Source organism: Lepisosteus oculatus, chromosome 8 (genome assembly GCF_040954835.1).
Source record: "Lepisosteus oculatus isolate fLepOcu1 chromosome 8, fLepOcu1.hap2, whole genome shotgun sequence".
NCBI classification, from domain to species: domain Eukaryota; kingdom Metazoa; phylum Chordata; class Actinopteri; order Semionotiformes; family Lepisosteidae; genus Lepisosteus; species Lepisosteus oculatus.
Genome location: NC_090703.1, coordinates 49,677,199 through 49,688,475, shown reverse-complemented (window position 1 = coordinate 49,688,475; position 11,277 = coordinate 49,677,199). Strand labels below are relative to the sequence as shown.

Here is an 11,277-nt window from a genome sequence, read left to right as displayed (position 1 = left end):
ACTTATATAGCGCTTTTCTGGACACTCCACTCAAAGCGCTTTACAGGTAATGGGGTCTCCCCTCCACCACCACCAATGTGCAGCCCCACCTGGATGATGCGACGGCAGCCATAGTGCACCAGAATGCTCCCCACACATCAGCTATCAGTGGGGAGGAGAGCAGAGTAATGAAGCCAATTCATAGATGGGGATGATTAGGAGGCCATGATTGGTTATGGCCAATGGGAAATTTGGCCAGGACGTCGGGGTTATACCCTATATACTTTAGGGCTTCGATTTGATGCCCCTACTGATCATTTTATAGTAATACCCACGCAGGGGAGCTTTTTTAAAATAATAATAATAATAATTGCTTACACTTATATAGCGCTTTTCTGGACACTCCACTCAAAGCGGTAATGGAGATCCCCTCCACCACCACCAATGTGCAGCCCCACCTGGATGATCCACCTTTTTCCTCGGCCAAGTCTAGCTTTTGTATTTATGGGAGAATAACGCCGATTTCGAGGAAGAGGCGTTTTGCACATCTGTCTCACTTCCTACTGAGAAATCAGTGTTTCCTCTATTCGTAAAGACAGACACGGAAACCTGCAGAAAACGCCTGTCAAAGGGGAAGAAATGTCATTACTTCCCTTCAGTTGCGAAATAAAGGGAAGGTTTTGCAGTACCTAAAAAGGCCACGGCGGGGAGGTAAAAGCAAACTAAAATCATTGTACCTAACGTTTGTGTACAACAAAATCACACATTTTACTTTTCTTCTCTTTCCAGTGAACTTTTCATTTAATGCGATCTGGAAATATTTCACGTCATAAAAATTGAAATACCTTCTACTGACAGAAAGTTATCTCATTAGTTTATTTTTGAGAGGACTGAATATATTGGAGACATTTGTTTTTTAAAATACCAAGTCGTTTCACATCGGTTTAGAGCCCCGGACATATCTTTAGGTATTATTTGCTACAATAAGAGAGGAACGAGGAGAGGCTGTCTGGACTGTCTAGCTTGTTTGCTAGTTAGTAGCTAATTGACTTCAGAATCTCGTCTAGTCGTTTTCTGAAAGAAGCCAGGGCAGCTCGGTCCACACTCCCACACCCCTTTGTGTAAAGAAGTGCCTCCTGTTCTCTGTATTAAATGCACTTCCAGGTAGTTTCCACTTGTCACTGAGGAATCCCAACGTCTTGAAGGACTCTAAATTGACGGATTAGGCCCCCCCCCCGTGGTCTTCTCAGTTTCAGGCCTGGTGGTTGAGGTGGGGTTATGACACAGGTGTTCGGATTGTGCATACTGTATCTCCAAGGTTATTGTGAGATTCAGTGAGACTTCACCTTAGAATGCATGTTCAAAGCCACACTGGAATACACAGGGGATTGGCATGTCTCTGAACTCTTACTGTTGATTAAACTTTGACCCTGCACGTCTCTCTCTCTGTGTCTGTGTGTGTCTGTGTCTGTGTGTGTGTGTGAAATCAAGTGCCGTTGACGCAGGTATTACACACAAACACAGATGCACACAAGTACTGCGTGTGTGTGGTGTGAACACGGGTTGACGCAGGGACAGGAGTCTGGGTCGCCTTATTTCGGGGCCCCTTGCTGTTCTGCCGTGACCCCTGGGAAACCCCCCAGGTCCCCTCTCCAGCCGCTGTGCGATGGGTGTCTGCGGACGTGCAGGATGTCTGTGCTGAGCCCCACTCGGGGGGCTCCCAGTGTGGGCGTGCTGGTCCTGGAGGGGGCTGGCTGACACAGGGCCGTCGTGATCCAGGACTGGGGCTCCTCTCAGACGGGGGTGGTGACGGTCCTCTGCTCCGCTCAGCGCCTGTGCCTGCGCCATCGAGACCGTGTTTGGGGCTGCAGGGTGGAAGCATGAGTTATTCCACCAAATATTATTCATGCAAATCAACTGAAAACAATTCGTTTGAAACTTTGCGATTCATATTGGTAGATTTTTCAAATATATTTCAGGAGATATTTTTCTTTACCCCCTGAGACTGAATCATTTTAAAATATACGAATATCAGTACTACTTCAGAATCTAGATAGGACCATTTCTTTAACTGCTACTGTAAGCTTTTTTACCAGGAGCTGGTAAAAAAAGAAAAACGAAAAATACTTTTTTATATTTTATTTTTACCGTATTTACAGACTGTTGTTTTTATAAACGGATCAGAGTGGTTCACAAGCAACCTCCGTGACAGTGACACAAAGAGATTGGAATGCTCTTTCCCTTTATTGCCCCTGCAATCGGTTTGATGGTTTTATCACGGGCTGATTGTGAAAGTTTCTGTGAACTTTCTTGTCCCAGCAGCAGAATCTGCGGGGAACTACATTTCCCATGATGCAGAGCGACGACCGTGCGTCGGGGGGCGGCGCTACAGAAAGTGGAAGTGGTAGCTTCGAGGGTAGAGATTGTTTGACAGGGAACAGGGGAGGGGGGAGTTTGCCGTGGTAGCCGGACTGTGCTGGACTTCGGATCCAAACTTTGTCTTTTTTTTTTATTTGCCCGTGTCGGTTGATACGTCGCCCGCTGGGGAAGCAGGCTGGTGTGCGATGAATGCGTCCGGGTGAGCAACAGGGCGCCGAGAAAGATGCAGCCGAGCCGCCTGTAAGGGGAGGACAGCAGCAACAGCCGCCAGCCCGCAACGCGGAAAATCAGTGGGAGAGGACGGTTTGGGAGTCGGAATCGGCATGGACGTGGACACAGCTGTGATGTAGCACAGCCGCGGCGATCCAGCGAGCGGAGCAGGGGAGACGCGCAGGCACTCACACGTCCACGGAGGACGAGCCCTCACCACCCCGAGACAAAAGAAACTGCAGTTCTAGTGTCTTCGGACCAAGTGAAAAAAGAAGAGCCGAGGAGGAGACAGAAGCTGCAATATGCTGCGAAGGAGGTTCAACCGGCTGGTAGGTACTGGAGACCCGACGTTAGACTGTACCTCGACTTCAGACACAGCGCGGTGTGTAAGACGAGGAAGACTGCCGACACACGGGTGCATGGCGATCCATCATCGTGAGGGGCTGCTCTCGGGATTTGTAGCCTCTGAGTCGGTATCTCTCCGAGCAGAGTCGCCCCTTCTGCGTTTCGCGCCGCGTTTCTAGTCATCCGAGTGGCAGACCCGAGCCGCAGCTGGCTGTAATGTGTCTGCAACTTCCTCCGGGAACCCGCGTCATGTCTTCCCTTGAGTTTATTTCCCCGTGACGGACAGCCTGCCCGCCTGCCAGGGGCGCGTGCCGCCAGCCCCTCCACGCGTGTGCGTGTCGAGGGCTCGTTGGTCGCCGGTTTCGGATCCCTCTCTCCCCGGGGGAACGCTACACAGTCGAACAGGGAAGAGACGATTAAAGATAACTTCGCTGTGCCGCCTCTTGCTACGCCGCGCTGTTCAATATTTAATTTCCTAATGCGGCTTAATAGCTGCCCTTCGATCAGGACTGAATTGTCATTTCGCCCCGTCAGGGCTGCGCGCTTTCTCTCGTCCTTTGAGTCGTGTGGCTGGTTTACTGTAATGCGTCTCATCCCAGCCGCTCTGGTGCGTGAGGCGGGTGGGTTGTGTGCCGGCGTGTGTGCAGCGAAGTCGGGTTTTGCTTTCGGCGGTGTCCGGTGGGAGATGGAGAACCCTGCCTTGAATGGACTGGGTTTGATTTTTTTTTTTTAAAAAAAAAAGCAAAAGCCCAGCTCTAGCTGCCTGTTGGTACAAGTTGGTAATTCCGTGACAATCCGAGGCACGCGGCCAGAATAGCGCCTGTCACGGAGCGCAGTGGGGTGTCGGGGGGGGTGTGAGTCACTCCACTCCCCGCAGTAATTACTGCCCTGCGCCGCTGTCACTTACCCCAGAGCCGGAGTCGCCTCTTACTCAAGCGTCCCGTTGTTTGGGCCTCTTTGTGCGCGCCAGCCAATTCTAAAACGATTAATTGATCGGTTAATTAATTTATACTTGATCCATTTGTCCAGCAGCGCGGGTTTGCGTGCTTTCCCAGGGCAGGCGGCGGCAGTGTGTGTGTGTGTGTGTTTAACCACAAGGTCTCAGCTCAGCGTTCAGGTTGCGGTCACTGCTGGGCAGTGCTGGTGTCTCTAAGCTACCCCCACCTCCTGGCTGGCTTGTTTTTGGCGCCCCTGAAGATGTCCTGAGCGCTCATTTAACACACCTGGCTGCGACCTGACACCTGGGCGCTTCCAGGGAGTTCTACTGCCTTTACTGCTCTGTTTCCGAGGTTGCAATAATAATAATAATAAACTTTGTTGTGTAGCCCCTTTAGAAGTGGCTTCTCGAAGAGCCTTAGAGTAAGGAAGAAGCACCTGAGGAGAAGAGAGGAGAGGAGGCCAGACAGTCACACAAGGTGCTCGTGTGCGGTTGTGAGAGAGGTTGTGAATGTGTGTGAGGGAGGAGGCCAGCCCAGATCTGCCCTGGAGATAACCCCAGGGCCAGCTTGCCTGCCCCGAGCAGGTCTCTTCTAGGTGCTCTCTGTCCAGCTCGCTCCCCCGTGAGAGCAGGGTGGCGTCCAGCAGCACTGCGGGACATTGCGCAAGACGGTGTGCTAAGATAAAAATTTAGACGCCTGGCTTTCCTAGCAGCTGGGAAGTCAACACGGGCCTCCGTCCTCGGGCCTCGGGCCTGGTGGCAGCGCTGCACGCTCGCTGGAGAGGAGCGCTGGGTTCCACCCTGGTGCGGGTGATTATCACAGGGGGACTGCCAGGCTGCAGCCGGCCTGCAGACTTTAAGGGGGTAAACGGGGTGAGGGGGAGCCCAGGGCTGAAGGAGGAAGGATTGTGAGCGGAGGTTTCCGCCATTTTCAGGGTTCGGTTTGCTCAGGCATGCCCTCAGACGGAAGAAAGCGATTCTCTCTGTGGCAGGGCGATGGGCACAGGCTGTGATGTTCGCTCGCTCTTACAGGACCGGCGTGGTGGTTATGAGCCTCGCAGCCCTGGTGCCCTGGGCTGCTGTCTGTGTGGAGTTTGCATGTTCCCCCCCCATGTTCCCGTGGGTTTTCTCCGGGTGCTCGGGTTTCCTCCCGCAGACCAAAGACTAGGTGGGTTAACTGGCTTCTGGGGCGGGTGGCCCTGGAGTGAATGTGTGGGTCTGTGTGTGCCCCGCAGTGGGCTGGCGTCCCATCCTGAGTGCGCCCACTGCTCGCCAGGCCCGGGCTCCGGCTCTGTGGTCGACGAAGAGGTGCAGAAAATGGATGGGCGATGCGTGCCTTCAGCGCCCTCTTTTTACAGCGGGCTGAACCTGGGCTCGGGGCGTTACTGTCGCTGCCTTCCAGCACGTTCCCAGAGCCAAACCAGACCGGTCACAGCACGGCACGGGCTCTCTCTGCTCTTGAAAATTGTCTTGAACGCCAGCTCAGCTTTTATTGAAATCGGCCCGTGCCCCTGCAAATTCCAGGAGCGATGAACAACGTGTTCGGCAGAGCCGCCCTGCTGTCATCAGCGCACTTTGTTATTGTCTGAAGTATGCTGCATGCCTCACATGCGCACAGAGCTGCGGTGTTGCGGAGAGGCAGCTGGGCAGCGCTTCTGACATGAAAGGGGAGGATCTTCAGCACAAGATGGCTCTTGTAATAAGTCCTGCGACGGCCCTTCAGTGAGTTTTAAATGCACGAGCTGGGCAGAGCCGCAGAAGCGTGAGGAAGTGTCTTTTAGTTGGAGCCGCCCAAGCAGTGTCTTCAAGAAGCTCTTGGATCAGCATTTTTCTGCCATTCCCCACACACACACACAGAAATGGCTTTTGGTGACTCAGTCACCGGGGTGAAGAGTAAGACCTAGGTTGAAAGGCAGGAGGCACTTCATTTAAATACGAAAACAGGGGGTGTGTTTTTTTTTTACACAAAGGGTAGTGGGAGTCGGGAACTGGCTGGCTGAGATCCCTTGATCAGTCGGCTACCAAAAGAGGTGAAGGGGTTCGATGGGCCGTTCAGCTGCCCTCGTGCTCACCCTGCCCTTCACTCTGGGGGGACTCGGGCTCCCCGCAGCGGCCTTCCTCCTGTCACCCCCCATCCAGCCCAGCCCGGCGGGGTCACCCCCTCCAGCCCAGCAGGCTCACCCCCTCCAGCCCAGCCCAGCCCGGCGGGCTCACCCCCTCCAGCCCAGCCCAGCCCAGCCCAGCCTGGCGGGCTCACCCCCTCCAGCCCGGCGGGCTCACCCCCTCCAGCCCAGCCCAGCCCGGCGGGCTCACCCCCTCCAGCCCAGCCCAGCCCAGCCCAGCCTGGCGGGCTCACCCCCTCCAGCCCGGCGGGCTCACCCCCTCCAGCCCAGCCCAGCCCGGCGGGCTCACCCCCTCCAGCCCAGCCCAGCCCAGCCCAGCCTGGCGGGCTCACCCCCTCCAGCCTGGCGGGCTCACCCCCTCCAGCCCGGCGGGCTCACCCCCTCCAGCCCAGCCCAGCCCGGCGGGCTCACCCCCTCCAGCCCAGCCCAGCCCAGCGGGGATCTGGCCGTAGGGGCCTGGCATGGTCAGTTAGAGAGGTGTCCTGTACAGACCAGCTGCTGCACAGCTGAACAATGAGCATCTCTCAGTTTGCAGTCTCCCGTCGTGTTTTGAAGGGTAGCAAGAGGATCATCATTCTTATTATCGATCCTGAAAGAACTCTAGATCACAGGCCCTCAGCTGCGCACCTGGGTCCCGGCATCTCACCGCAGCGGTAACAGCCTCCTGCCAGCCCGAGCTGAGCTGGTGAACTGGCCGAGATGCACAGCACAATCACAGGCCCAATCCGAAATCCTCTGCTGGCCCCTGTCTTCCCAGGTCGGATTTCTTTTTCTTTTTCGCTTATCAATACAGATTTTTTTAAACAGCAGAATTGACACAATTGAAAGGAAGAAGGAGGTCGGAGCTATTTCGTATTTTATATTTATTTCATGGTGATGGGTTTCCCTTATTGCCCTTCATTCAATGCCCAGGATGTCTGGGACACATTGAAGAAAAGAAAAAGACAGGATTCCCAAGGCCCTCACCTGCTGGGACAGTCGACTCTTCCCTCCCGCTCTCTTTATTTTTTGCTGTCGCCTCTTCCTGCCCCTGAGGAAGATGTGGTGGTTTCTGTTTCAAGCAGGTCCTCAGAAACTGGGTATGGGTTTGCTTCCACTGGGTAGTGCAGTCATAAGTCATTGTGGGTCCTGCTTTGGAAAAACCTTCCCGTTCAGTTGTTTCACTGCCAGCGTTTTGTAAAGAAGGGTCTTTCCCACCTTGTTTTAGTGGGGGGGGAAAAATGGTTTGGCAGTGCCCAGAGCAGACGGGTCTTAAATGCCGAGCCCCTGCTTTTGGAGCTCTTGTGAAGAGACATTTGAAGTCCAGCCCCCGAGGAGTTCTAAAGTTGTCTCCCCAACTGTTAATTATGGAGTTTCATGCCAGCACCACGTGTGTTTGATGTGTGACTGTGGTTTTAAGTGTAGTAGCTTGCAAGCACTTCCAGTCTTTAACCTCTGCTTCTTGATTATTTTTAGTCGCTTTTGTTCTTCAAGTGGTTCCTTATCTGCTCTGAAAAGCAGCCCTGTGCTCTTGTCCCTGCCTGGGACTCTCCTGTTCACAGGCTGTGGTACATTGACAGTGCGGGGCACTCTTTTTTAGAAACCGCCTTCCTTTTTAGCTGCTTACGGCTGTGGCCTAGCTGCTGGAGGCTGAGCTTCACTGGCAGGGCTGGGTGTGAAAGCTGGACCGTGCCGATGAGCGTGCTCAACAGCCTCTTTCACCAGACCTTCCCGTCAGAGCGACTCGGACTTTTCACATGTCCCTTGTGCATGTCCCATGTTGGGATCCGGGCTGCTAAAGGCATGAGGGGCTCCCTGTTCCTGTTTCTGCAGGAAACCACAGGTTGCATGTGGGAAATGAGTTCTGCTTTTTAAACGTTTCTATAATTAGACCAGTACTTACCAGGCTTGGTTGATGGCCACAGTTCTTGGTTGTTGCACGCTATAAAACTAGCTGCATAACATCATTAATTTGTCTTCCATTTTGAATTATTTATAAAGGAAAGCTGATTGCTGGTTATAGCGCACTGTCTGCTTCTGTACCGTATGTGCTGTGTGAGCTAGTCCACTCCACGCACTATGGCAGACGGGCTGTAAACGTGTCAGCTGGTCGGTCATGGCACTGGTGTCAGGCTGCCCCCTCTCGGTCGGGCCAGTGGGCTGCAGTGGGGGACTGCAGTTCGCGCAGGCAGCGGCAGTCGAAAGGAGTTAAGAACAAAAGTCTGGGAGGGGTGACAAGAGGCAAGTTCAATCAGTGATTTGTATTTATTCCTGCCATTTCCTCACCTAAGACGTTATGAATACAAACGCGTTCGGCCAAGTTTGCTGTGACTAGGACACAGTTCCCCGGTTAGCCAGCCAGCCAGTGAGAGTCTGCAGGAATCGGTGGTGAGAGGGGAAATGGGCTGGTCTTATTTAGCAAAAAGCCACCCACACTCTGCCTCTGCAGTGCCCCCCTTGACAATGGCTCGTTTTCAAATTGTAGTATGAAGGGTGTGTGTGTGTGCGTGCGTGTGTGTGCGCGCTGATGGACAAAAAACCATCCCAGACCATAGTAGCGCCTCATGCCCGACTAGGGGGGAGAGGGACCGAGCCCTGTGGTGGTGACCCCGGGCGGTGCACGATTTCCCAGGTGGGGGCACGCAGCCTGCGCCTGTGCTGCTTCCTGATTTATACTCGGTGCTGTCAGGGGAGGCTGGTGCTTATTGATGACAGCTTTGCAGATCCGTTTTGCAGCCATTTGTCTCGTCCTGGACCCGGGGATCAGGACAGAATTGCTTACTTCAACATCTCTCCTGTCTCCCGGCTGGCCCCTGCCCCCCGTTAATGAAATCGGAGAGCCGGAGTCCTTCCGCATCGGATAAAGCCTAATAAATACATCCCCTGGGGAGTGAGCGGAGTGTTGGAGCACTGGAGCAGCAGCCAGCGTCCCTGAGCTCAGCAGTGTCGTGGTCAGGGTCCGTGAGCCCTCTCGTGCAGCGCTGAGGGTGTCCGCGCAGCCGTTCTGCGTCTTCGGAAAGCGGACGGGGGGTGGTGATGGTTCCCAGAGGCTCTGCTTGCTGCTACAAGTGAGGTCCTAACTGGCAGCCCAGCTGTGTTCTTCCTGCGTTTTGTACTCTTCAGTGATTCACTCTTTTCTGAACAGCTCCCTGCCTCTCTCGGTCCCCCCTAGCCAGTAGGAATGCCTGTAAAAACAGAGCCCTGTTCCTTCGTTCATACCGTACATTGATGAAGCTTTTCCCCAGGAGTTGGACGTTCTCCCTCTCCAGCCCTGTCTGTATCAGAAGGTCCTGCAGGGAAAAAAGCGCTAACTGTGGTGTTAAAGTCAGTGCAACGCGAAGGCGTTGGCTGTGAATGGAGAAGATCGAGACCTGTCTTCGGGCTGGCCTCCTGGGGAGCACCGTGTCTAGCAGCAGAGCGCGGGTTTCTTCTCAAAGAGACAAACGGGCGACCGCAGGAAGCACAACTCTCCCAGCGCAGTGTCGGCTTCCCCAGCTCTTCCAGCTGTGTTCACGTTCCTGCAGGCCCCCAGTCGAAACCTTAGGTCCAGTGTGAGATATTATTAATAATAACAACAGCTGAGTAATAATAATCATGATGTTGATGATCTTAATAAACAATCAGTGCACTTATGCATTGCTTTTCTATCCAAACTGCTCCCACTATTTATTTCCTCCCTGGAGTTTTCCCTCCTGTGTGAGGTTCTCCTCGGTGTCAAGGCGGGCTGTTCGTCACTTGCTCTCACGCGAGCCAAGTCCCCCCTTGCACAACCCGCCTATTTGTGTGGACCCCGGCCCCCCTTGTCCAGCCCAGAAGGGGCGAGCTCAGCGAGCTCTGACGAAGGTCTCCTGGGCTCTCGAGCCTGCGTGCGAGCTTGCGAAAGGCTGAAGGCACTTTCCCGATGTCACTCTTCGCGCTCTCAGAGGTATTGCCAGTGACGGGGGTTGTGTAAGACTGAAGCCACCCAACAAGTTCTTCTTTCCAATTTTGTAGTGTGTCAAGGCCACTTGTTATCTCTAGTTGATGGATTTTGAACATTCCTCCCTGCAGCACAGTTTGAACATGTTGGTTCTTGAACTCGGAGGATAATAAGGTGGAATTTAGACAGCCTTTGCGCAAGAGAATGTTGTATCTAGCATATAGATGTTGAGGTAAATTATTATTTGATTAAAAATGAGCTGTGCTATCTGGTGTTTGCAGCTATCGAATCTCCCTTTCTAAAGTCCGTTTTCCCCTTGTTTCCTAAGGAAATGCCTTTCGATTAAGTCTTGGATTCGGTCACTGTTTGTGTTGGAATTGTGCATAAAGCTCTGAAATAAATGCCATTTAAAATAGAAATAAAATCGCCTCCTCTATCAAACTCATTTAAAGTAGGTGGGCCTTTTGTTTTAATTAAAGCAATCTACTTGTCTTTTGTTTTTTACATTGTCAGTGAGTTCCAGTTTTTCAGCCTCAGTGCGTCTTCTGTGTCAGCTTCCCTCTGTGAGTCTGCAGGGATGTGGAGCACTGAGCTGTCTGGGTGCAGCATGGGTTTTTGCTGATGAAATAATTGGGCAATTCTGTTGAGCAGGCGGTAGGCTGTGGCTGTTCTACAGCTGGCAACTCGCAATGTCATGGTGTGTGTCTGCTGTTCAGAAACCAAGAAGCAGGGACGGCTTTATTAGAACACTCCCATGCCACCTGCTCGGTATGACTGTTGTTTCTCGTAGTCCCAGGAATGGTAATGTGGGTACATGGACAGTGCTAGATTGAAGCAGGTTTTGATTAACAGTAAATAAAAGAAGCAAGTGTTTGGAAAAAGTCACTGTAAGCAGTGATGACCTTGTTAACCTGTATTTGGTTGCGTTGAGTTTGATAAATAAGGGAGAAGGAAGTTGAGAGCAGACATCAAGATAATAGCAGTGGTACAGCACATTTTTCCAAAAATAAATTTCACGCCAGTGAAAATAAATCCCTAAATACCAGGGTGGAGAACCAGCTGGAGGAGCAGGTCAGGCCGCCCTCTTTGGCAATAGAGGTGGGTGGAAGGCAGTGGCCTTTAATTGGGGTGTCTGGCAGAGGACGCCACACCTAGGTCAGAAATACTGAGAGGGAAGTCAGTTTCTTCATCGTAACTGGCTGAGCCTGATGCAAAAGGACTTGAAGGGCTTCCAGGTCTGGGTCTCTGTTGCACCTGGGTTTCGGAGGAGCATCGCAGTGCACGGCTAGAGATGCGAGGCGTGGACGTTCAGTCCATTCGGCTCGTGTGGTTGCACCATACTGATGCATTATGTGATGCCTGGACCGAGCTGCACGTTTTTTGGGTTGTGGGGATGAGAGGCCATC

General features: G+C 53.0%; 1 protein-coding gene across 5 annotated transcripts in view; it reads left to right on the top strand.

The window, feature by feature from the left end:
• Positions 1 to 2,380: 2,380 nt before the first annotated feature.
• atp11c (ATPase phospholipid transporting 11C) overlaps positions 2,381 to 11,277 on the top strand; it is a 45,593-nt gene continuing 36,696 nt past the window's right edge. For 4 of the 5 annotated variants that reach the window (XM_069193729.1, XM_069193730.1, XM_069193726.1 and 1 more), the window contains exon 1: positions 2,381 to 2,897. In XM_069193729.1, coding sequence (XP_069049830.1) covers positions 2,871 to 2,897 — 27 coding nt within the window. In that variant the 5' untranslated portion in view covers positions 2,381 to 2,870. The remainder of the gene's footprint in view (positions 2,898 to 11,277) is intronic. The other variant, XM_069193727.1, reaches the window with a different exon arrangement.